Raw genomic sequence first — 22,940 nt, 5'->3', positions numbered from 1 at the left:
TTAGGCCGTTCGATCCATACGTCTGTCTGTAGTAACCCATGAAGCTCAACACAATACCTCTATAACACAACTTTTCCATACACCCACCCCCGCTAGAAGAACCTAACAGAACAAACTCACAAAAACCTCACAAAAAATAACCAAATCTAAATACAAAAATATATATACATACAACTAAACAACCCACTCCGGATCCGCCTTCCTCCTAAACACAGCCACATACTTATTCCCCTTATTCCTCGTCACCTTCTTACTCTCCTCGGTCTCCATACTCATAACACGCACACAGTCATCCTTCGCAAGTTCCTCCTCACTAACCCTCTCAAACAAATCCCTCACGTCCCCAACAACACCCTCCTCCTCTCCCTCTCCTTCCTGCCCCTCGGGGACATCCCCCTCCCTAAAATGCCTCAACACCCAATGATGATACTCCTCCACATCAGTAATAGTGTAAAGCAGACCGCCGGGCCGCAACACATAAGCATACTCGGCATTGAGACTCTCCGAAACAATGCGCTGCTTGTGCTTGCGCGCCTTAAAGTGCGGGTCCGGGAAGCAGATGAAGATCTTCGAGAGCTGGTGCTTGCCGAAGAAGTTGGGCAGGAATTTCATCGTGTTGCTGCGGATCGCGCTGATGTTTTGGTACCCGCCGGGAAGGGTGGTTGTTGGGAGGGCGGTTTCGTCGTCGTCGTCTTCGTCGTTATTGCTTTCTGTGGGAGCGGAGGTGGGGACTGGTGTAGGGGCAGCGGTGGAGGAGGGAGGAGCAGGCGTGCCCTGATTATTAGGAGTAGCAGAGCGGAGTCTGAGCTGCTGCGCGCGGAGGGCGTTGATGCGCGTGTTCACGTAGTCGAGGACTTGGACGCGGATTTCCATTCCTTTTCCATGCCGTTAGTCTTGTCCGTTCTATCCTTCGAGTGCCACACGTAGATTCTATAAGTGTGGGCGAGAGAACATACCAACCATAAGCGTCTCCGGCAACAACGGCGCCAACGCAACCAGCAACCCCCCAAACCCACACCCAATATCAACAACCTCCACATCCTTAAGCATCTGCCTGAACCCACCTAGGTTCACATTCTCCGGGTTGGGGTCCGCATACGCAGGATAGCGGGATGCCCAGTCCATGTGCGCGGGGCTGAGGGGGCTGTACCAGGAGAGAAAAAGTCAGCAATGTTACCTGTGCCATTGCACTCCTCGGCTCGGGGGAATTGGTGGTGGGGAAAGAACGCACTAATCCAACTGATGATCCGAGAAAGGATTCGCGTGTGCCCGCTGTCGGTAAAACTTCTTCCTGGGCAGCTTGATGTCGCCTGCGCTGGAGTCGGCGGATTGTTGCGATGCGGCGGCTGCGGCGGCCGCTTTTTCGCGGTAGTCGTTGCGCTTGGAGCGCCTTTGGGGGTGGGTTGACATTTTTTCTGCTTCTTCCTCTATTGACTTTCTTTGTTGGGTTTGTGGGCGAATACAAGGAGTGAGTCAATTGGTGGTGGAGAGCGTGGAAGCTTGTGGGTGAGGTGGTGGATTACCGGTGTTGCGGAGGTTGCGGAAATTTCGGCGGGCGAAATTATTGTACTATCAAGGCGGAGAAAGCGGCGGGGTGCTTCTCCTCATCTTATCTCCGAGGTCACCTTCTAGCTAACGTCTATCTATATCGCATCTCAACTTCATTGACACACTCAGTACTTACACAATCAACACTTACACAATCAACACTTACACAATCAACACTTACACAATCAACACTAATACCCAATCTTATTACTCCTACCGACCTGAAATCTCGATATCGACTGACACACACTCCGCCCTCACCCACCAACACATCTCCCCCCACCATGACAACACCAACACCAACCTTCCCCTTCCCCCAACCTACTCCTTCCCCCCTTCTTCACCCCCCAACCAAACAGCGCAACACGCCTCGCGCAGCTCCAAAAATGGTCCTCCCTGATCCAGTCCTGGTGCCGCCATCACCGCATCTACCGGCTCTCGCTCGTCGAAGCCGTCGACTCGCCGCTATTCCACAACGCGGCGCTGCACAAACGGCTCTCGCTCAGCGAGGTGCGGAACGTCGTGGACTGGATGGCGCGCGGGGAGGAGGACGGTGGTGGGGGGAGGAGGGCGGAGTGGGCGGATGGGGCGAGTAAGACGTTGGTGTGGATTTGGTGGAGGAGGCCGGAGGAGTGGGCGGGGATTGTTGAGGATTGGGTATGTTATTCTTTCTTCTTTCTCTATCTCTTTCTTTTTTGCCTTTCTCTTATTTCCCCGTGTTTTTCTTCCCTGTTCTGCTGTTCTTGGTGGTGTGAGGGAGTTCCTGTGCTGACCGTTGTGTAGGTTGAGAATACCGGGCAGAAGAATATGGTGTTGACGGTTTATGAGCTGCTGGAAGGGGAGGCAACTATGTCGCAAGGTAGGTGTATGCTTGCTCCTTGGCTCTTAGATGCTAACGGGTCCAGAATGGCACGGCATGGACCCCGACGTCATGCTGCGGTCCCTTAATGTCATAGCCAAGCGAGGCAAGGCTCAAGTCTTTGGCAGCGAGGGCCAAGAAGGCGTCAAGTTCTTCTAATGCTGTGGACATTCATTCGTTGGCTTAGCCGTGGCGGCGACGCAATAACTCAAAACGTATGGACGGTATGCATACATGCATGCAATATACAAATGAGTTTCCTCAAAAAAGAACAAACAGAATCCCGAGATCCAGTTACTCCCAAGTAACAACGGAGATATACAACACCAGCCCAGCATCGACTCAAGCTATCTATTCAATTCTCCAACTCCTCGACCATCCCCTCATTCAACTCGTACGCATCCGCGGTATGCAGCTCCTGCGACATGGCAATATCCAGAAGCCAGTCCACCCGCACAATCCGCGGCCGTTTGCCCATCCCCTGCGCCATCTGCCGGAACCGGGGCCATAACCGCTGATGGTCGGGCGTCGCACTGCTGAGAAGGTACACCTCCTTTTGACTCGGATCGTCGCTGTCCTCGTCCTCGCTTTCCGCGCTTTCTTCCCGCTGCGTTTGATGCGTGACGCGTCCGCGGAAGAGGGAGCATTCGCCTCCGTTGGCGTCAACGATAGATTTGAAGGCGTCGAACCCGCCGCGGATTGATTCCACGCATTGCACTTGATACCCCTTGAGCAGCTTGTTCTTGTTCTTCTTAGCCCGCGTCTGGGCCTTGTCGAGCGTGAAGCCGTATCGTTTTTCGGCGGCCTTGTCTTGGAGTGGGAAGCTGGCTGGGTCTAGGAGTTCGTCCTCCTTCAGGCATTGCGCAATAAAATCGACAGTGACAAAGTCTGGTCCGTACGCGAGCGCGTTGACAAACTTGGGGGTCCGCAGGATACTGGGAGCGGCGACATGGGAACACCTCCGGGCGTCTTGGACCACCAGGATTCCGAGTTCTCGAAGTTGTCGCTTTTAAAGTCAGCATGATGTCGTTCCATACAACTCTTCACGAAGAATAGAAAGATCAAACCCACCTTATCAGCATCTTCCCTCTTCACATGCCCCACCCAGGGCTGGTACCCCGTAATCAAAAGATGCATCGTCACCGACGGCTTAGACTTCTTCAGCCTCTTAGCATCACCAGCTTCCTCAGCATCACTTTCCACCTCCGGCTCAGCCGACCTGCGCTTCTTGCCCATCGCCACTCGATCCTCGTCGGATTTCCTCCGACCGCCGTAGATAACCCCACCCACGCGCTTCTTCTCTTTCTCGTACAGCGCAATATCCGGAGCGATTTCATGGAGACGGGCCGTTGCAGCGTCCTTTGACTTCCGACTACTCGTCGAAGACGGCGTGTCGTTTTCTTTTCCTTCAGACGTCAGTCGAGATCGGGCTGGCGTGTGTAGCTTCTTATTGTCGGGCGCTTTGCTGCGCGATTTCGCAACTGGCGTGGCGCTCCCTGACACGAGCGCATCATCGTCCTCTCTAGCCGGCGGCGGCGGGTCCATAGACCCCGACGCTTTCGCAGCCGCCGCGTTTTGATCCTTATTCTGCATAGCACGGCGGGGGACCTCATCGGGCGACTGCGGCTCAGACGGAAAGAAGAGATGCTCAAGGATAGCCTTATCAAGACGAGTCTGGCCAACGACCTCGCCGAGGTTAGTCCGGCGAGGGAAATGCGTGTAGCGGGGGTCTGAGACAGGTTGTAATTTCCACTTCGCGTAGCTTTCTTCCAACCACAAGTGGTTGACAACTTGCAGGCCCCATTCCTTGGCGGCGTTGCATTTCTCGCTGTTGCCGTGGGCGGTTACGAGGTGGGTGTTTTCCTGTCTTAAGGTTTTGGTGCATTCTGCGCCGGTGGCTGCGATTAGGTTCTCTAGGTAGGCTCTGGCTTCGCCGACGTAGTTGGACAGGCTGATTTTCAAGCCTTTGAACCCGGGGATTCCTGCGCGCGAGACGGGGTAGTGGAGGAGGCGTCGGAGGGGCGAGGTCCACGTGTTGTATGTCATTAGGTGATATAACCATGAGAGGTTGCCCACTTCTTTGTTTAGTCTTGAGGCCAGGCGGTACGAGACGCCTTCTCTATAGCGGCAGATCACGATATTCGCTTTGGCGACGTCCGACGTCACGGAGCCCCCGCCTTGCTTGATGATATCCGTGATCGAGCCCAGGAGATGCGGGCCGATGCCTAGGTCGTTGGACAGCGCGACCTGTCGGCCCTCGAACACGTCTAGCCTGGGACGCTTTTGCGGAGACATCATGGGGGTAGGTAGGTTTGTGGGCTCGGGAGTCGAAGCGCCGACGATGTCGCGGTTTTCGGAGTTCCGGATGGGCGCATCGTGGCCCGCACGGAGGATTTCAGGATCGGGGAGGGTATAAGGGCGCTCGTCGATGCGGCGTCCGAGTTTCAAACAGTCGTCGAACCTAGTATATGCAGTTAGCCTGAATGTCGCAGTCATTAACGACTTGCATCCGCCATCTAATGTATAACCCACCAATGCGGCAGCACTATGCGAGCATTCAACTTCTTCGCCAAGATCACTCGCGCCTTGTCCGAATCCGCCGTTAAATCGACCAAATGCGTCACCATCTGGGACACCTTGGGACTGTACAGTCCACCCTTCGCCAGCACCCCACCGATAATGGCATCCTTATCTCCCTCGGGGATGTCCCCGCACGTCACGACCACATCGTTGAGGAACAGCCTCGGGTCGGGGCTGTACTGTCGCGGGTTGGCGAGCTTGCGCTTCGACAGGGAGGCCTGGAGCCATTGCGGTTTGACGACGGGGATCAGGGTGTCGTTCGCATCGTCAAAGGCCGGGAAGTCGACTGTGCAGGACAGGAGATGGGTGAAATCCGACAGCGCGGGGAAGGTCGCTGGGGGCTCGTAGATGACCGACTCGGCGCCATGTTCTTCGAGGGTGGACGCAATCTAGCGGAAAGTTAGTACTTATACTGTAGACCAGAAAGCAGTATGCGATGCGTACTTGATGCGCTGTATCGGGCGAGAGATCTTTAGAACAAATAATGCAGACCTTGCATTGTTCGAAGAGGAGGAACTGCTCGTTTTGGCCCACCATGGTGGGTGTTTCGTTTGGGGGCGCTTTCTTTGGGGTATTGATATACACGGGTCTAGAGTGAGGGTTGTGGATGTTCCAATCTTAGGGAAGTTTAAGTAGGCAAGGGAGGGCAAATGTGCCATGTATGTGTTGAAGAGGAGTCGGATTGACTGGATGTATCAAATTGTCAAATTGTCGCAACGCGCCCACGCGCCCGTCGCGACACCAGGTCACGTGTTTGATGACAGACATTGGCATACATTTGATTATCTATCTTTCTTTTGGCAATATTGATTGAGTAAATATTTAGCCACTAATGAATTCGTATAAACTTTCCCTTTCAATGATTATAATATAAATCAATAGAATTGTGCCGATTATAGAGTAAACACAGTCGGTTTATGCGCCTACGATTTGTCCGCGGAGGTTGTGCAACAGATTATGCAGCCATTTACAGACAGAGATTATAGTTCGAACCTGACAGTCTATTGTATAGTAGTAGTATTAAAAAGAAGAGATAAATCCCAAGTAATAATGACAATCCTTGGATTGTTATAATCCCTGCGTACTAGTAATCCATCGGCAACAAGAATCGGCCATGACAGCCACAAGAACCTCGGTCCAGGCCCGGCAACACTACTCCAACTAGGCGCCGCAACCCCCGTAATCATTCTGGGGAATCGGTGGGGCTCTCTTAAACCCCATGTCTCGCTCCAAATCAATGATCCTGAAATACATTTATTTTCGACTCTCGTCACCCTTTTATCCTCCTTCTGCCTTGACAGTGGGAATAACACAATGTCATCCAGCGGACCCTTCCGAGTCGTCGACCATGTCGTCGAATGCCAGCATATCCGAGAGTATCCTGGCGCCACGGCGCACGAGCAGGAAGAGGAACTGCACATGGCAGTAAAACAGTACATCCCCATAGACAATCCGAATCCCCAGCCGGGGGATGTGACTATTCTAGCAGCGCACGCCAATGGCTTTCCCAAGGTATGTCCGAACCTGGGGGTGGCCCTCTCATGAATGAGAAAAGCGTCGCTCATCGCCCGACTAGGAACTCTACGAACCCCTCTGGGAGGAGATCCATGCCCGGTCCAAGGCGAACGGGTTCCGGATACGCAGCATTTGGATGGCCGATGTCGCGCATCAGGGCCAGAGCAGCGTCCTCAACGAGAATATTCTAGGAAATGACCGTATGTACCTGCGTTACATACCCACCCAACACCAACCACCGTCACTAACAGAAACAAAACAGCCAGCTGGTTCGACCACCCCCGCGACCTCCTCCACCTCGTCAACGTCAAGCGCAAAGAGATGCCGCGCCCAATAGTCGGCATCGGCCACAGCATGGGCGGCGCACACCTAGTCCAACTATGCCTGATGCACCCGCGCCTCATCACCACCCTCGTCCTCCTCGACCCCGTCATCCAAAAGCAAACCACCCAACTCGACCCCCTCGAATCCGCCAAAGAGAAAATGGTCATCGCCAAAACGACCCAACTCTCCACCTACCGCCGCGACAAGTGGCCCTCGCGCAAAGCCGCCGCCGAAGGCTTCAGACGCAACCCGTTCTACCAAACCTGGGACCCGCGCGTCCTCGACCGCTGGATCGAACACGGCCTGCGCGATCTCCCCACCGCCATCCATCCCCTCCCATCCCCTCTTCCCCCCAACGAGGACACCCCCGTAACCCTAACAACCCCCATCCACCAAGAAGTCTTCACCTTCTCCCGCCCCAACTACGACGGTCCCCCGGGCAAACCCGTCCCCATCAACCGCGTCACCCACCCCGACCTAAACCCCCTCCACGAGGGCTCCTCCCCCTTCTACCGCCCCGAACCCTCGCGCATCTTCGCGCAACTCCCCCACCTCCGCCCAAGCGTGCTCTACCTCTTCGCCGGCAAATCCGACATGTGTCTCCCCGAGATGATGGCCGACAAGATGCAGAGCACGGGGACAGGGCTAGGCGGCAGCGGGGGCGCGGCGGAGGGCCGCGTGCGGGACGTGTATATGGCGCAGGTCGGCCATTTGCTCGCGCAGGAGGCGCCTGTGGAGTGTGGCGAGGCGGCGGGGGCGTGGCTGGGTGGGGAGATGAGGCGGTGGCGGGAAGATGAGAGGGCGTTTCGGGAGGCGTGGGGGAGGAAGTCGAGGGTTGAGAAGATGACTATTGATGGGAGGTGGAAGGAGCATGTGCCTGCGCCTGTGAGGGGGAAGAAGAAGGCTTCGCCTTCGAAGCTGTGATCTCTCTCTTTTATTAAGGGGTTGGGTTGATTCCCATCCATCTGTTAGACTACTAGAATAGTATATACTACACTACGCAGACGAAATCCATAGAATATAAGTATTCTATCAGCCAGAGGTCCCAAACAACGCGAGACCTCGTCTATAGGTACCCAAGCTCAAGTTCATCAATCTAAGAGGAAACAAAAAAGAATAAGAATGATAGAAAACAACTGCAAAGCATATCTAACACCCCAAAAAAACAAAGCAAAACGCCGAGGCTCCTGGCCTGCGCGCTTTCAACAGACAAAAATATCAATTTGATTGAGTCTATATCATATCCCCCAGTCTATAACGGCTCAGTTCGATTTCTTGGGCGCGCCGTTCGCGCGCGCCTGCTCCGGGGTGGTGCGGACCACTTCGGGGACGTTCCAGAAATGGGGCCAGCGCAGGTGGTACTCCTCCTGGCGGCCGTTCAGGCAGTGGCGGAGCCAGATGCCCCAGATGATGTAGAGGTAGGCGCCGAGGCCGGTCATGATGTGCCTGTTGCATGTTAGCGACGATGCGATTCTTTCAAAGAAAACAAAAAGGGAGACATACCACCAGCCATGTCCTTCCAGGATGATACCCCACGGCAGACCGACAGTGCGACGCCAGCGGCGAGCGGTGGAGCAGAAGAAGTTGTCGAGATTCCAGATGGCGAAGCCGCCAAGGAACATAGCCAGGCCGTACCCGACCATGAACCACATGGTCTTGAGCGTCTTCATGTCGCGCACGTTCTCGTAGTGCTGGTACTCCTTGGACGGCACGGGGAGGCCCTGCTTCTGGCGCGCCAGGCGGTCTTCCTCGGTGGTGTGTCGCAGGGACGGGCGGAGGGTCTTCTCCATAGTCCACATGCTGCGGATGACCACGACGGTGGTCAGGAGCGCGTACGCGTTCTGATGGAACACGGGGTCTTGCAGGTAGTGGTAGTAGAGGGTGATGAAGACGGCGAGACTGGTTAGGGATATCGCGAGGATGACGCGGGTGCGGACCGAGCGCGAGTACGAGAAGGAGGCATAGCACATAAGACAGGTGGTGTAGATCATGGAGAGTTCGTCCACGAGCTGCATGGGATCTGTGAATACGCGAATCTGTCAGGAACCGCTCTTTGCATTGCAGACGCCCCTTGCTGGGCCGGGGAGAGGAGATGGGGAAACTTGCATTTGAGGGTCGAGTGGAACAGGAAGCTGCCTGTCCCAACCACAAGATAGCCGCAGTAGGCCACGAGGAAGATCTGGTCGTGTTCATGACGGAGACAGCTGCGAATTCCCTTGACGCCCAGCCACATAAACAGAAGGTTTGTCACGGTGTTGACGATTTCCGCCGAGTAGATCGTGGCATAGTAGTCCTGCGCGGAGATCCGGGTTAGTACTATAGAAGCTAGGGAGGGACTTCAGACAAGAGCGTCAGCACGCGCATATGAACGTACCTCCTCACACCAGTTCAAGGTGGATGTTACAGGACCCCAATACCCAACTTTGGCGGCCGGGTAGGGAAAGGAAAAAGGCCATTCAAGCATGACGAACGAGGTGCGGAGTTATCGGCTTTGCGCGGGGGTGGGCCGATGGACAAACAAACAGTCGTATAGAGGTAGGAAGAGAGATTTGTAGGGAGGAGAAAGTGTGTGCTCACAAGAGACAACAGAGCATGGCAGAATTTGAAGGAGAAATAAGAATGAGAATAAGAATAGAAAATTAGGACAGTGAGGAGAAGGGATGAAGAAGAAGAAGAAGAAGAAGAGTAAAGAGGCGACGAATGCCTAAGGTTGTCTGTTTCGCCGCAAGGCAAATGGATTCCTTAGAAATCAGGTTATCCCGATGATTGGCAGAACCCGTGACGTACTTGGTCTGGTTTCCCCACCGATTGGTTTGCCCGAGAGAGGCCCCAGGTCCGTACGCTTCCAAACTATGGTAATCGTATAATATGTCGGACGAGAGGATTGAGAGTACCTGAAGTCCTGGACAGATGATCCATGGTATGGTAAAGGGTATTGGGTCCAGTTATTTTGGTCATTGGGGGCTGTGAAGACGGCCGTTTGCATTCTAAACAGGTACGCAAGCAATAGCATTCTTTGTTAGGAAATGAACGGATGTTTGAGCTCGGAGATCAGTAAGGAAGTAAATATATTAAACAGCCTCAAAAGAGCTTTGAAACCCTAGGCCACCATGCACCTAATCCCTAATAATCCTAAGAATAACACCTAAAATACTACTATAGAATTCCTAATAATAAACAGTACTTGTCATATGCAGCACATCTGGATGAGTAATAATACCGGTTATGCAGGCAGTCTGTCTTACCGCATCGGGACTAGTGCCATATCCCCGCCAATCACAGGATCTCCGGACCCGAACCGGGATGACCTCACCAACGCTCCGAATCTTGTGTTTTTCTTCTTTTCTTGATATCTTCAATCTGTCCATCTCCAACCAACAATATATTCCGAGGAGACTTGTGTGAGCTCTTCCCAGGCATTACAACTGTGTTCAATAAGTGTCTATATCCTGAAATGTACCCGTGACTACCAATGTGAGCGGACTACTCGACCTCATCAACCAAATCACTCCATCCGGTGAGGTGCCCAGTCAACCTGCGGTCCTCACCTCCGACATGTCGAACAATGCTGCATATGCCGTGCCACCGGTGAAAGCCCCGTCAATCTGTATGTCTACTCTGTTTGCCTCAATAATCGCCAACCGGCGACAAAAACAACCAACCGAGGCATCCATAAACCATCCATAACAACATAACTAACCCCCCCCCCCACAGCATCCAAAACAACCTTCCACTTCACCGCAGGGCTCTTCTCCGGCCTCACATCCGCCATCCTCCTCCAACCCGCCGACCTCCTCAAGACCCGCGTCCAGCAATCCCAAACCTCCGCTCTCCTCCCAACCCTCAAAACCATCCTCGCCTCCCCACACCCAATCCGCAGCCTATGGCGCGGGACACTCCCCTCCGCCCTCCGCACGGGCTTTGGCTCCGCCCTCTACTTCACCAGCCTCAACGCCCTCCGACAAGGCATCGCGCAGACCGCCCCACTCGCCAACTCCAGCACTAGCACCATCACCAGCACCTCCACATCCGCTCTCCCCAAACTCTCCAACTGGGCCAACCTCTCCACCGGCGCAGCCGCCCGCGTCGCCGCCGGCTTCGTCATGATGCCCGTGACAGTCCTCAAAGTCCGCTACGAATCCGACTACTACGCCTACCGCAGCCTCTACGGCGCAGGGCGCGACATCGTCCGCACAGAAGGCATGCGGGGGCTCTTCGCAGGCTTCGGCGCAACCGCCGCGCGAGACGCGCCCTACGCAGGCCTCTACGTGCTCTTCTACGAGCAACTCAAACGACACATCGGGACCCTGACCAGCCCCGAGCCGGGCCAAGCAGGCAGCGACCAGCCAGTACGAACGACATCCTCGTCGTCGGTGAATTTCGTATCGGGCGCCCTGGCGGCGGGTCTAGCCACGGCGATCACGAACCCGTTCGACGCGGTCAAGACGCGGCTGCAGCTTATGCCGGGCCGGTACGGCAATATGATGCGGGCGGTGCGGCTGATGATCCACGAGGACGGGGCCCGGAGCCTCTTCGGCGGACTTGGGCTGCGCATCGGTCGTAAGGCGCTGAGTTCGGCGCTGGCGTGGACGGTCTACGAGGAACTTATCCTGCAGGCGGAGAAGCACTGGGCTGTGAATGGGGGGTGACTCCCTTTCTAATGTGCACTTTCCAGTCAGGGACCCCTGCCTCAATTGCACGCCACACCAAAAGAAAGAAAGAAGAAAGAAAAATGTATACTACAAAACGGACCACGATATGGTAAAGGTCTAGATCATTCTTGGTGTTATATATACGCTACAGCAACTACCTAGCTAGATACTTAGGTACTCCTATCATCAATCACTCAACTCTCAGCTCCTAACGCAATACAATACGAGACGATTTCAAATGACGTATATATAATCTCGTAAACTCATAATATCGAATGGACATGGTCGTGGATAGAAAGTCAATCAATCAAGCAAGCAGATTTCGTTAAGGGAGGGGACAGGCAAAGTGCGATCATTTAGAAAAAAAAAAATCGAAATTGGAGAGTGAAGAAAGAGGATGGACAAAAAGAATGAGAAAAAGAAAAAAGAAGAAGAAGAAATTAACCAGAAAAAAAAAAAAGAAAAGTCATATCCAAGCACATATCACATATCACGTATCACGTATATCAATCAGGATCAAATCAAGTGAAAATCCACGCCCGCCGGTTAGGGCTCTTCTTCCGCACGAGGTACATCTTGTCCTTTCTTCTGTCGTTCACCCTGAGCTCGGTCTGGGAGCTCGAGGTCTGGGAGACGAGGCGACCCTGGCGGATACGCTTGGTGTGTGCGAATAGTTCGTCCTGGAGGTCTTCGGGGATGTATTCTTTGATGATGAGGTAGTTGCCGTCGAGCTGGTAGGGGTTGGTTAGTTATGCAGGTTCAAAAGAGAAAGAGGACGGGGGAGAAAGAAACAGGAGGAGAACGAGAAGAGGGATGTTTACATCGTCAAAGTCCCAGGGCAAATTGTAGGATATTAAGGTTTCTGGAAGGAGATGATCGCGGTGGACCTGACATGTTAGCTTCGAACCATGACCGGAGGGGTACTGTAATGGCATACCTTGATCCAAGTAGGACGCTGGTGTTCAATCTGCTTCCCCTTGCCTTTCTTCTCCTTGTCGTCATCCTTGTCATCCTTGTCCTTGTCCTTGTCTTTGCCCTTCTCTTTGCTCTTCTTCTCGTCCTTGTTCTTCTGCTTGAGGAGCTCCTCGATCTTCTCTTCCGACAAGCCATACTCCACCCGCAGTCGTTGCTTGAAGGCCTCGTCCTGCTGCTTCTGCATATCGCGCATGGCGTTCTTACGGCGCTCCTCAGTCAGCTGGTACTCTTCGATGACAGCCTGCTTCATGGCCGCCTCTTTGCGCTGCTTCTCTTGCTCCTCCAGCAGCTGTCTCGCCTCCTCGTCGCGGATCTCTTTCTTAATCCGCTCGCGCTCCTCCTCTTCTTCCATCTTGCGCTGGAGATCCCGGAGCTTTTCCTCCCGCATTTTGACACGGACCTCTTCTTCCTCCGCAGCCCGTCGCTGCTCTTCCTCGTACTTGCGTAGTTTGTACCGGTGCTCCACGTGTCGCTGCTCCTCCTCCATACGCTGCTTCTTCTCGAACTTCTCGAGCCGCCGCAGCCGATCGCTGATCTCGTCCTCGTACCAGTCCTCTTCCTCCTTCAGGAGACGGGTCTCCTGGTGCGGGTCGCGCTGTTCACGGTGCCGAGCGAGCTCGCGCTCCAGACGCTGAATTTCCTGCTGTTGCCGGAGCAGCTCGAGGTCCTGCCGGGCATCGTTGTGCTCCAGCATACGCTGCTCGATGACGAGGTCAAAGTCGCGCGCCGGCTGCCGCGGGGAGGCTTCGCGGGAGATGTTGGCGCCGTGGTGCCGCCGCCGATGGTGGTTGCGAAGCACGGCCTCGTCTTCGTCAGACTCGTAGGGATTCACGTACTCCTGGGTTTCCTTGCGGGCTTTGTTCGTGCCCTTGAGGTTGCTCCGGTTGCGGGAATCGTTCTTGATGTCGACGGTGACATTTACCGGCGAGGCCCGATCATGTCGCCGACGGGTGCCCGTCGAGGCCGACCGGTGGAGGTGGACATCTTGCTGGATGGGGGCCAGAAAGCTGGTGGTTTTGTGCTCCGGGCTGTGGAAGCGATGGCGGGAGACAGATCGTCTGCGATAATGGGCGTGCCGGTTGGGGGAGGGTAACTCCATGGAGAGATCTGACTCGGAGTACTCAGAGTCAGAGTCAGAGTAGGCGGCGCGGCGAGTATGACGTCTCATTTTCTTCGGCTTTATTTCTGTTTTTTTTGTATTCTTCTTTTCTTTTTTTTCTTTTCTTTTTTTTTTTTTTTTTTTTTTTTCAGGAAGAGGAAGAAAGAAAGTGGAAAAGTACTGGATATAGATCTCCACAGAGAGCTATTTTGGTCTGGTTTGATCAGAAACGCAGAGGATAAAAGGCGAGATGGGGATGTAAAAGCGGGGTTATTCTGGAGCCGTGGCGCTGATAAGTCGATCGATCGATCTAGATAGAGCGAAGCGATGAGGGGTTAGAAGGTTGTGATCAGCAGTAAGGGAGGCCTGACACAACTAAGTAAGAAGGAAATCCACGAAATCAGAGAGAGAAGTGGGAAGACAGGAGATAAAGAAGGACAGGGAACCTCCACAGAGAACAAAAGAAAAGCTTGAAAGAACAGGAAATCAATCGACTAAAAAAAGCCCCCAGCCTCCCGTGTCTCGTAAACGGTTCAGCTGAAGTGGGGTGGAGGAATAGGCAGTGAGCTGGTTGGAGGATAGAAAGCAGGAAGCATGATTGGGCCTATGCCGATCATCAGGCAGCGCGAAAGGAAAAGACCATGGGGATGATATATACTAGATACTAAATAGTAGAAGATAGGTACACTCACCAACGATATCGAAAAGAACTAGACAAGTGCCAGTAGGTACGCCCTGCAGGCGGCTCTTGATTCGCACTGCGGGCTTCTTGATCGTCTGGAGGCTCCTTTGAAACACCAAGGCGCATGCAGCGTGTCGCTTGGATGTATTATCAGTCTTTGTTGGAGAAGGACCACGGAACAGAGCGGTTAATCCCGCGGGGAACCAAGAAGTTTATGGATACGGAGAAACCGGACAAGGCTGGGTCGAGCCTTATCGCCTGACAAAGAAGTGTGATCAAGCGCCACTGCTGACTCCCAAGAATGAGAATGATGGTGGATGATGATTCCCCATCGATCATCATACCCTCTTATATAATTCCCTGCCCCGCGGTTGTCGGTCATGTAAGAATGCTGATGACGAAAATGTGTGGTCAAATCCCTGTTGTGGAAATACGTCATTTGTCTGGTTAATTAATCTAGATCCACCGATGGTGGAATATATAGTACTTCTTACCTCCAAATAAAGTGGATCGATGATGTGTGGTTGATATTAAGATCTTATAGTCAATCTATCCCAGTTGATCTTTAGGCTGTCCATATTGTCCATACATTGTTGGATATGGTCGAGCTTTCGTACATATTCGCTCTTGCCATCGCGGTTATAGTGTATTGTTGGTGAAGGTCTTCTTTTGGGTGTTGCCTGATGATATTGGCATGTTTCCTTGGTCATGATAAGTGACATTTCCTTTTCTTCAACCTATCTCTCTGAAGAATAGATAGAAAAAAAAGTACAATCAAGAATACTAAACAAGAAGTAAGAGAGGACAGCTCTCGCATAGCAGCCCCAGTCCCATTTATTAGCCCACTCCACCAAAAGAAGTCCTATACCCCGAGATACGGCCAGGAAAGCCGAACAGAAAAATTTGCTGGCAGGGAAACCCAATATTTCCTCATTTACAAGGATGGAGCGCAGTTCCGTGTCTCATACCCCCCTGGTATACCTCTGTGGACCGCATCATACTCGAAGTCAACCATGGTGACTTGGCCAGTGGATCTCGAAAAGAGAACATTGTGTGGACAATAGTCCGGCAGATTGTTTTTCAAGCGATGAGAAGCGATGAAGTCTGGTCGCGAGTGACATCCCACTCCAGATGGTTCAGATTTGGTGAAATATAGGAGATATTCTCGCCAGGTCTTCCAAGAACATGAGAATATATCTTGACGGTATGATTGATGACGCGATTACCTCTCCAAAAGCAAGGAGGGAGAAACATTCTTTGGAGCTTTTTGTTAGTAACCCTATAGTCAGAGCGACAGCTCGATCCTTGGTGAAGAAAGCGACCAGAGATCGACTAGTTCAACCCGAAAATCCGGTCTTTTCGCCTTCAGCTGACACTTTGAGGCTTACCTGCCCTCTCAGACCCAGAGTACCCAGGGCCTGTTCAATTCTGGAAATGAAAGTAGCCCATCATGGGGAAAATACGATGATACAGCTTCACCGTGAAAAGACAGGCTGATGGTGCCTTGATTGGAGAGTACTATCGGAGATGCCGGAGCAATCAACATCGCGCTGGCTCCATCTTTGATGGCGTTGAGAAGAGGCCGAAAACGTGTTTTGTATACCGAATAGTAGCACTAAAAGCTGAGCAAAGGAACGAAGCTTAGTTTAGCTGCAGTAAACAGGTTCCAGCTGGAGCGCCTCCAGGCCCGGCGGGGCACAATTTCAATCCAGTCCGCCCCAGCCACATTAACACGAACGTTCTATACCAGTGGGTAGTACCGTAGCACAATCTCTTCTTCTACTCAGATAGAAAAATATAGATCTATATCCATCGACTTGAGGTCCCACGAGACATAGACTGTATGACCGAGTGGGTTTACAATACATATGTGCCCTCGCCCTATAGAGAGAGCCGTGTGGTCTGTATAGAGTCGCTGCTTACGTTGGATATACTTTGATATAGACATAGATTCTGTCTAATTAATCGGGAATGGTATCTTTCAATTCTAAAATAGCTGAAACACCAAAAGAAAAAAAAATGGTGAAGGGATGATGAAACTATAACTCATTGGAACCACGCCTGTCAATAAAGTCAATTGACACCCATAGGCTATACTAGCTGATGCTAGACGCCCACATCTACCGAGCGTCTGGTCCAGCCGGACGATCGCCAGACAGTTCAGCGCGTAGTAGCAGAAGTCAGGTAAGTACTGTAGGTACCCGACACCGCCGCAAACGCAAGCGTTACGCTCCCCTGTTCGGAATCCTCAAATCCACCCACACCTTCAAGCACAGGCCGCGCCAGAGCCGCCCGATCGGGCAGCAACGTGTTTTATCATATCCATCCTGCCGCTGTTGATATGTCGGATACGAATAATTCAGGGGGAAACCGCTGTAAACCAGCCAATCACGACTTGTTCGCGGGGTTCAAGATCTTGCCGATGTTGTCCTTGCTGTTCTTGTGCGTCATCTCCAAACTGTACAGTTTCTTCTCCAGGCCTGAGATATCCGACTTGAGCTGGGAGGTCTCGGAAGACATGCGCTTGTCGACTGTGTCCATAGGGACGTTCACGAACCTGCCACGCGCCTAGGTTAGATACTTGTCTTCTCGAGGCCATCTTCGCGCAAAGTGGAGGCGCATGCCACATGTCCCGGGGATGTTGACGACTCACATCTTCCCTACTCCTTCATACACGGAGGTGTCCTTTGGCAACGATCCCATCTCCTTCGACGTGAGCTCCATCAGGCGGATGTCGCGTTGCTTGGTCGAGATTTGGGCCTTGCAGATGCCGATCTGCTGTTGCGAGTTGATCAACTGGGCCTCGATCTCTTGGTAAAGCTGTAGGCGCGCGATCATCAGTTCCGATATCAAAGAAAATATGTAGTCCAATGGGAAGGGACTCACCTTCTGAATAGCTTCGTTGGGGATGGACATTTTGGCGGCGGGGGATAGTAGTTGAGGGGTAGGAGGGGGACAATAGATCGGTGAGAAATTATCTGCTAAGATTGGAAAGGAGGAAAAATCCTTGATAGATAAAAGAGTATATAAAATGAACTGGACAAAGATTAAAGGTCTGCAGCTGTGGTGATAATGTGACAGCTACCGTGCAGCGGAGAATGAAGTCGGACAATGAACACATCCGCTGCCAAGCTTGACTCCGACCGGCGGGGGGTGGCACGGGCGCTGACCTGCGGGTTGCCGTATACGGACATGTAGATAGGGCTTAGGGCTTGGGCGGACTTCCCCATACTATTTCTCATATTTCTCACCAACAGGGTTCAAATGTATATGGCTTTCTTCGATGTCTTGATATATTCTTTGTCAGTGCTCGCTCTACCTTGAGTTCTACTAGAGGACTTTTGGCTGAGTAATGACGCGCTTTTGCCAGAAGAAACCATCACTAGAGTCTAGACTAGAGAACATGAAGTTGTTTTTGATCTATCAGCTAGATAACCGGTCCTAACCAGAAAGAGGCTGAGCCACTAGACTACTTCTGATTAGAAGGCAACCCTGAGCTGTCAATGGGCGCAACTAGGCAATGGATATGAGCTCGTCGAGTGGTAATAAACACTCATGTAAACGCCCTTTTCCGTGTATGAGTAGGATATCCAAGCCTGGAGACGCGAGGTCATACTGATATCCAAATGGGGGCTGGCAGGAAAGACGAGTATCAGCATTTGACGACAATGGCAGGGAAACAAATGCACTTACTACAGCGAAGCCAAACACTTCACATAATTCGCTCCCTCGGACTTCGGCCCAAGCGACGCCAAAAAGTGCGAAACCGCAGTTGCCACCTTGAGATCATTCTCGCCGTGGACGGGAAAGTAGATCTTTGGGGACGGCCGAGTAGAGCCCGCACGCATTTCGTAGTTCCAAATGAGCGGCGAAAGCCTGTCATCTACCCCTTGGTTCATGTAGTCGTCGTACCCGTTGCCGTACTGGCGGGTTGTTGAATCGAGCCCCAAAAGCTCCCAAAGCCGGTATATCAACCCGAGGCCCTCTGTTGCAATCTGATCCGTTAAACGACCGCCCAGAGTCCATACTTCTTCGATCTTGCACAGGGAGACTTCATTGTGGGCGCCGTAGAGCTTCAACCGGGACTGATGCAGGGGGGTGAGATCCCATGCTAGAAAGTTGTACTGGTTGTAGGAAGAGGTTTCCGCCATGTAGGCATCTACTAGATCGACTGCGGCGGCGCAGTTCATCTTTACTTTGACTTTCGCAAAAGTGGTCTGGATTAGGTCACGAATTGGGGTTTTGCTGGACATGCTCTTCCATCGGACGTGAACGTATCCTTTCACGCAGATATCATCGCCGTTGAGATCAAACGCCAGTGCCGTATGGGTCTTGACAGGGTAACTGTCAAGGTTGGGAATCCGCTCAACCTCATTGTCTGTGATGAACGTTTCCGTTGCGAAGTGGTCAAATAGGGTTCTGTCGAAATTCCTGAGTCTCATTTTGGCAACCCGATCTACCATCTCCTCACTCGGCCGCTTGTTGAATGGATCCGCAGACGTCCCAGCAAAGTGGCTGACAGGCTCGAAGCTGATGCGGACGACAGGGTCCCTGCTTTGCTGGAAGTTCAGACTGTATTCAAGAGGAAGACCGCTTCGAGTGAGGACACTGTTCCATCTTGGCGGATATGGACCGAAGTAAGGGAGGAAGTGTTGACGAAAGAAAAGAAGATGTTCTTCTTGCTGCTTGAGGGTGTATTGGCCGACTTGAAGCAGGCGCGATAGCAGGGACCCTGCATCTAGCCACCATTCTTCTTGAGCAGCATCTGGAAGCGGAGGGGTCGGTGCGTTTGTTAGGTCTTGGAAGACCTTGGAAGTTGCACCTCTCGCCTCGTGCTCTTCTACTGTTGACTTGGTCATTTTGCCACAGGAGGTAGTGCTTAAAAATGGGAAGAGATAGAGGATTATTTCGCCTCTGTCAAGATTGAAAGTACAGTGGTCTTCAAATGCAGTGAGCGAGAGCTTGAAGTGCCTAAGTACATTCTGAGGTGTTTCCAAAGGAGATACTTTCGAAGCCTTGCTTTAATGTTGATGCAATGATTCTCCCGTCCGCAGTTGAAAAAGGGAGGTGTCTACCCTCACTGTAGCACAATTCCGTTTCACCGGCAGATCAGCAAGCTTTTACAAATTCTTGAGTGGGCGTGTGTGTGTGTCGATCAAGGCCCCAACTGTTGGAACCGACGTAGTCCTTCCTGCGTGCTGACGGGATACGAAGCCAGGCTATACGAATCCAAGTTTGAACTACAGATCTATATCATATATCATGATATCATACAAAACCGCCCCTTCATTCATCAACGGCAACTGTCGCTTCGGAGCACACCACTACCGTTTGAGGCGCACGAACCTGCCCTTACTCTTTGTGCTCACCATCTCCTGATGGTGCCGGAGCCACGACATCTGCGCTTTTGTTCCTCCACGGCTCTGGTTATCATGACGGTTGCTGTAGTCGGTGCTCAGTACGTTGGCATGGATTCAAATCGCTTTTCCATGTCTTGCTGATGATAGCTCGATCTGCAGAATTTATTCCTTCATGGTATCGTGAGTGATAAATTTGCAGATAACCTTGTGTGGTGACCAATGAACTCATCTAAGGGTATTACTTCTGGCCTAGATCGTCCCTGTGATTAGAGTCGGTCTCACTCCAGGTAGTCATCCATCAACGTCGATTCTCTCTGCATCTTTCTGACTTTAACGCATTGATTGTTACCAGGTAAGCAATGAACATCGGCCCTATCGTAATCTACGCTGCAGGATTAAAATAGCGCCACGTAAGTCTTCCTCTTCGCCTGCACCAATGCCCGCACCAGAGAATCAACTGCTCATCGCCCGTAATACCAGCTATATTCGGCTTCATTGCAGATTGGACACACTGTTGCTGCATAACATTGCTCACCGGCCTGGTTGTATCCATAGCAGCAACCAACCGCATTCATCTGCAACGGGACCATATTAGGGTTAGGACGGGTAATCCAAGGCATCTCTGCGGAAGTAGTGTAGACACAGGAATGAATCATGTAAATGTATAAGTAGAGTATATAGGTCAAATTGTTGCTCGCACAATAAATCACAAATAGACAGTGATGTCACTTTTCCATTTTCTGTACCGGTTTGGGTATGAGACGTTGAAGTAACGTGGCACAACACAGTGCAAAGAGTTGTCCCACTGATCCCCAACGCGTACGAAGTCCTCTGCGTATCATGGTAGAATGCTAGGAGATAACTACCTCCCGGCATTTGAGAAATCTCCAGGTGACGTGACCCAGGGCAAGTAAGGGGAATGTCTGTGCTAAGAATGTGCTTGAGATAAAGCGGGGTGCCAAAAAAAAACAGGATTTGTATTTTGTATGGATACTGGCCAACGTTTGATAAAAACTGCCCAACTGTCTATATAGACCTCGGCGTGTTCATCTTTTCTCCATTCTATCATCTGCCCTCTAATCTGATAAGCCGCTTGATGTAAATCTAGGAGGTGGGAGTGCATTTAGCACACACCAAGATTGCGCTCAGCTCAAGCTGTGCACAGGCTGAGAATTCATTTTGGGCCAGCCAACCAATGATCCTTACTTGAATGAAAACACAAGCAATAGGTTCTTATTTCAAGGGAGAATTTGCAGCTAAATAGTAATAGACTCATTACTGTCAGCGAAGATGGCGACAATCCGAAGCTGGAAACGGGTTTTAAATAACAAAACACCCACCTACTACGTAGTAACCAATTTTCGGGATCTCAACCTCACTGCCACTATCTGGTCTCTACAGGATGACTCTGACCGCGGAACAAACCTTCAATCTGGTTGGTAAACAGTATGAAGATGTTTACTGCAACAACCCTGGGCTCGAGGAGTTTATCAACACTTCCCTGGCTATGTTGCAGCCGGGCAGTACGGTCTTGGATGTCGGCTGTGGCACGGGAAAACCAGTGGCGGATCAGCTGGCTCAGGCTGGACACGAGGTGTACGGCATTGATGTCTCCCAGAAGATGATCGACGTTGCCCAGAATCAAGTAAAAGGGCGGTTTATGAAAGCGGATATGACAACCTTCGAGCCGGAAACCAAGTTTGATGCCATCTATACCGTCTACTCTCTGTTCCAGCTCACCAACAACGAGATCCGTAAGATGATGTTTCAATTCTCCGAGTGGCTGCAAGCAGGCGGTCTTCTTGTTTTTGGGATAGTCCCGAGTACTAGCCTCGTCAAAGACCCCAGGGATTACGATGCAAGCGGCAAGGTGGCGCGCCACTACGAGACGGAATTCATGCAGCAGGGAGTTATCTACACACTCTACACGAAAGAAAAATGGTTGGAGTTGATCCGAAGTGCGGGTTTTGAGATTCGATTGGAGAAATCCTGCACACTCCAAGTTGACTCTCCGAACGAGAAGTACGACCAATACCTGGTCATTGCCGAGAAGCGAGTTACGCATGCCCTCACTGGCCCCTTCCCCCTACCAGACTCGTATAGGGGTCCTCATCCTCTTTGTGAGGCAGCCTGGGCCCCCTTTGCCCAGCGCCTTGTGCGCGATGAGTTTGAAGCAGTGATGGAGATTTTGCAGGACAACCACAGGGTACTTGACATAGGGAGTGGTCACGGAAGTAATCCAGCCCTCCGGCTCTATAATGTACTTCAGACCCTGAACTGACACTTATCAAGAACTGCCAATGGAAATCGCCCAGCGGGGCGCGAAAGCGTTCTCCATCGAGCCGAATCCCGATCGAAACGCCATGCAACTCCAGCGCAGCGCAAATGGGACCATCGAGATCCGCAACGGCTCAGCTGAGAACCTGCCCTTTGTCTCCGGGTTCGTGGATGCCGCTGTCGCGATGTGGGTACTCCATTACGTGGACGACCTGGAAAAGTCCCTGCACGAGATGGCGCGAGTTGTGGACCGTTCTAATCCCAATGCGCGCATTGTGGTCGTCCAAGGAGCCCCAGACAATGAGCTGGTGAGTCTGCTCAATAGTATCTGTGCGCCCTTGAGCGCAGAGAATACCCGAATCGATCATCAGGGTTATCTCCTGCAGCGTGCGGCCGAGGTATTTACTTCGCGTGGCTTTGCGGATATCACTATCTCGCGCGTGGACGCTTTCTGTGCCTTTCCAGAAGAGGATGTTGAGGAACGCTGTCGAAGAGCGGCGGAGGTGCTTGTCGGGTTCTGGTTCTTGGAAGACGCTAACTATGAGCTTATGAAGGAGGCGTTGCTACCTCATTTACGGCTGCACTTTCGTGATCGCCCGCATGCTATTGGTGACGAAGCTGCTATTCTCGTAGCGAGACCACTCCAGAATTAGGGCCAATTGTCTATATGAAGTTGTCGTCATATACTATGCCTTTTAACGAGGTACTAAATCAGACTAGATTGTTAAGCAAATTATAGCGGACGTTTAACTCCCGCCATCACTGTTCTTTTCGACTGGAATCCACTTGTATACCTAGCAGTTAAATTCCCGCCCCACTATTTGTCGCGGATTGGGGTAATATATTGTCTATACATAGCTAGTTAGATAATACACTACTACGATGACTCTCGGGACAGAACTGTACCAGTTCCTCCTGCGAGGGTTTCTATGGGCCATTGTGTTTCAATCGAACCATCAATACAATATCCACATCACACCCCTTGTAGAACTCACAAGTCTCTAAAAACAAGTTAATTCTTTTGGCGGATTCACTGCTAGCATCTTAACTTGGGGTTTTCACTCCTCTG

At 52.0% G+C, this 22,940-nt stretch overlaps 10 protein-coding genes across 10 annotated transcripts; 4 read left to right on the top strand and 6 right to left on the bottom strand.

Moving 5' to 3' along the window:
- Positions 1-59: 59 nt before the first annotated feature.
- trm8 (tRNA (guanine46-N7)-methyltransferase) lies at positions 60-1,511 on the bottom strand. Its single transcript, XM_024834323.1, has 3 exons — positions 1,232-1,511; positions 957-1,144; positions 60-875 (listed from the first exon to the last, which is right to left on the bottom strand). The coding sequence occupies exons 1-3, from the start codon at positions 1,408-1,410 to the stop codon at positions 175-177; spliced, it is 1,068 nt and encodes a 355-aa protein (XP_024693801.1). The 5' UTR covers positions 1,411-1,511; the 3' UTR covers positions 60-174.
- Positions 1,512-1,863: 352 nt separating this feature from the next.
- On the top strand, positions 1,864-2,751 carry P168DRAFT_342879 (ESCRT-II subunit protein VPS25; the record flags this gene model as incomplete). Its single annotated transcript, XM_024841827.1, has 3 exons — positions 1,864-2,205; positions 2,332-2,407; positions 2,454-2,751. Coding segments are annotated over 3 exons (531 nt in total), but the record flags the coding sequence as incomplete, so codon positions are not given.
- P168DRAFT_268262 (BRCT domain-containing protein) lies at positions 2,620-5,637 on the bottom strand. The gene is made up of 4 exons (XM_024835081.1): positions 5,432-5,637; positions 4,940-5,376; positions 3,479-4,868; positions 2,620-3,413 (listed from the first exon to the last, which is right to left on the bottom strand). Exons 1-4 carry the CDS (start codon positions 5,522-5,524, stop codon positions 2,763-2,765), a joined length of 2,571 nt encoding a protein of 856 aa, XP_024693799.1. The 5' UTR covers positions 5,525-5,637; the 3' UTR covers positions 2,620-2,762.
- Positions 5,638-6,255: 618 nt separating this feature from the next.
- On the top strand, positions 6,256-7,750 carry P168DRAFT_326907 (putative toxin biosynthesis protein; the record flags this gene model as incomplete). The annotated part of the gene is made up of 3 exons (XM_024841174.1): positions 6,256-6,499; positions 6,564-6,702; positions 6,765-7,750. The coding sequence occupies exons 1-3, from the start codon at positions 6,302-6,304 to the stop codon at positions 7,748-7,750; spliced, it is 1,323 nt and encodes a 440-aa protein (XP_024693798.1). The 5' UTR covers positions 6,256-6,301.
- A 152-nt stretch (positions 7,751-7,902) lies between these two features.
- P168DRAFT_310606 (ceramidase) lies at positions 7,903-9,509 on the bottom strand. Its single transcript, XM_024839409.1, has 4 exons — positions 9,201-9,509; positions 8,933-9,119; positions 8,330-8,846; positions 7,903-8,272 (listed from the first exon to the last, which is right to left on the bottom strand). The coding sequence occupies exons 1-4, from the start codon at positions 9,288-9,290 to the stop codon at positions 8,089-8,091; spliced, it is 978 nt and encodes a 325-aa protein (XP_024693797.1). The 5' UTR covers positions 9,291-9,509; the 3' UTR covers positions 7,903-8,088.
- Positions 9,510-10,193: 684 nt separating this feature from the next.
- P168DRAFT_252409 (putative mitochondrial carrier protein) lies at positions 10,194-11,741 on the top strand. Its single transcript, XM_024834322.1, has 2 exons — positions 10,194-10,433; positions 10,541-11,741. Exons 1-2 carry the CDS (start codon positions 10,382-10,384, stop codon positions 11,473-11,475), a joined length of 987 nt encoding a protein of 328 aa, XP_024693796.1. The 5' UTR covers positions 10,194-10,381; the 3' UTR covers positions 11,476-11,741.
- A 258-nt stretch (positions 11,742-11,999) lies between these two features.
- Positions 12,000-13,676, bottom strand: P168DRAFT_326904 (uncharacterized protein; the record flags this gene model as incomplete). The annotated part of the gene is made up of 3 exons (XM_024841173.1): positions 12,416-13,676; positions 12,300-12,365; positions 12,000-12,209 (listed from the first exon to the last, which is right to left on the bottom strand). The coding sequence occupies exons 1-3, from the start codon at positions 13,619-13,621 to the stop codon at positions 12,000-12,002; spliced, it is 1,482 nt and encodes a 493-aa protein (XP_024693795.1). The 5' UTR covers positions 13,622-13,676.
- Positions 13,677-16,200: 2,524 nt separating this feature from the next.
- P168DRAFT_304244 (putative prefoldin subunit 1) lies at positions 16,201-17,311 on the bottom strand. The gene is made up of 3 exons (XM_024838830.1): positions 17,121-17,311; positions 16,888-17,054; positions 16,201-16,791 (listed from the first exon to the last, which is right to left on the bottom strand). The coding sequence occupies exons 1-3, from the start codon at positions 17,148-17,150 to the stop codon at positions 16,623-16,625; spliced, it is 366 nt and encodes a 121-aa protein (XP_024693794.1). The 5' UTR covers positions 17,151-17,311; the 3' UTR covers positions 16,201-16,622.
- Positions 17,312-17,696: 385 nt separating this feature from the next.
- On the bottom strand, positions 17,697-19,245 carry P168DRAFT_326902 (aromatic prenyltransferase). Its single transcript, XM_024841172.1, has 2 exons — positions 17,928-19,245; positions 17,697-17,867 (listed from the first exon to the last, which is right to left on the bottom strand). The coding sequence occupies exons 1-2, from the start codon at positions 19,091-19,093 to the stop codon at positions 17,735-17,737; spliced, it is 1,299 nt and encodes a 432-aa protein (XP_024693793.1). The 5' UTR covers positions 19,094-19,245; the 3' UTR covers positions 17,697-17,734.
- Positions 19,246-20,921: 1,676 nt separating this feature from the next.
- P168DRAFT_268246 (putative 2-heptaprenyl-1,4-naphthoquinone methyltransferase) lies at positions 20,922-22,524 on the top strand (the record flags this gene model as incomplete). The annotated part of the gene is made up of 2 exons (XM_024835080.1): positions 20,922-21,816; positions 21,887-22,524. The coding sequence occupies exons 1-2, from the start codon at positions 20,997-20,999 to the stop codon at positions 22,522-22,524; spliced, it is 1,458 nt and encodes a 485-aa protein (XP_024693792.1). The 5' UTR covers positions 20,922-20,996.
- Between the last annotated feature and the right edge of the window lie 416 nt (positions 22,525-22,940).

This window comes from Aspergillus campestris (genome assembly GCF_002847485.1).
Source record: "Aspergillus campestris IBT 28561 chromosome Unknown P168scaffold_5, whole genome shotgun sequence".
NCBI lineage: Eukaryota > Fungi > Ascomycota > Eurotiomycetes > Eurotiales > Aspergillaceae > Aspergillus > Aspergillus campestris.
Note: the sequence above shows the minus strand (reverse complement) of the source record. Positions and strands in the feature narration are given on the sequence as shown.

What these genes read in the sequence shown, in the direction of transcription:
- trm8 (XM_024834323.1), bottom strand. Translation starts at nt 1,410, where the DNA reads ATGTCAACCCACCCCCAAAGGCGCTCCAAGCGCAACGACTACCGCGAA. An exon ending in TCGGATCATCAGTTGGATTA is followed by an intron (nt 1,145 to 1,231) that starts GTGCGTTCTTTC and finishes CTCCTGGTACAG; the next exon opens with CCCCCTCAGCCCCGCGCACA. An exon ending in GCCGGAGACGCTTATGGTTG is followed by an intron (nt 876 to 956) that starts GTATGTTCTCTC and finishes GGCATGGAAAAG; the next exon opens with GAATGGAAATCCGCGTCCAA.
- P168DRAFT_268262 (XM_024835081.1), bottom strand. Translation starts at nt 5,524, where the DNA reads ATGGTGGGCCAAAACGAGCAGTTCCTCCTCTTCGAACAATGCAAGGTC. An exon ending in CGCCCGATACAGCGCATCAA is followed by an intron (nt 5,377 to 5,431) that starts GTACGCATCGCA and finishes ACTTTCCGCTAG; the next exon opens with ATTGCGTCCACCCTCGAAGA. An exon ending in AGAGGGAAGATGCTGATAAG is followed by an intron (nt 3,414 to 3,478) that starts GTGGGTTTGATC and finishes TGACTTTAAAAG; the next exon opens with CGACAACTTCGAGAACTCGG.
- P168DRAFT_310606 (XM_024839409.1), bottom strand. Translation starts at nt 9,290, where the DNA reads ATGCTTGAATGGCCTTTTTCCTTTCCCTACCCGGCCGCCAAAGTTGGG. An exon ending in CCTTGAACTGGTGTGAGGAG is followed by an intron (nt 9,120 to 9,200) that starts GTACGTTCATAT and finishes ATCTCCGCGCAG; the next exon opens with GACTACTATGCCACGATCTA. An exon ending in GTTCCACTCGACCCTCAAAT is followed by an intron (nt 8,847 to 8,932) that starts GCAAGTTTCCCC and finishes GCGTATTCACAG; the next exon opens with ATCCCATGCAGCTCGTGGAC.
- P168DRAFT_252409 (XM_024834322.1), top strand. Translation starts at nt 10,382, where the DNA reads ATGTCGAACAATGCTGCATATGCCGTGCCACCGGTGAAAGCCCCGTCA. An exon ending in GGTGAAAGCCCCGTCAATCT is followed by an intron (nt 10,434 to 10,540) that starts GTATGTCTACTC and finishes CCCCCCCCACAG; the next exon opens with CATCCAAAACAACCTTCCAC.
- P168DRAFT_304244 (XM_024838830.1), bottom strand. Translation starts at nt 17,150, where the DNA reads ATGTCCATCCCCAACGAAGCTATTCAGAAG. An exon ending in CCAACGAAGCTATTCAGAAG is followed by an intron (nt 17,055 to 17,120) that starts GTGAGTCCCTTC and finishes GCGCGCCTACAG; the next exon opens with CTTTACCAAGAGATCGAGGC. An exon ending in TATGAAGGAGTAGGGAAGAT is followed by an intron (nt 16,792 to 16,887) that starts GTGAGTCGTCAA and finishes GGCGCGTGGCAG; the next exon opens with GTTCGTGAACGTCCCTATGG.
- P168DRAFT_326902 (XM_024841172.1), bottom strand. Translation starts at nt 19,093, where the DNA reads ATGACCAAGTCAACAGTAGAAGAGCACGAGGCGAGAGGTGCAACTTCC. An exon ending in AAGTGTTTGGCTTCGCTGTA is followed by an intron (nt 17,868 to 17,927) that starts GTAAGTGCATTT and finishes CTTTCCTGCCAG; the next exon opens with CCCCCATTTGGATATCAGTA.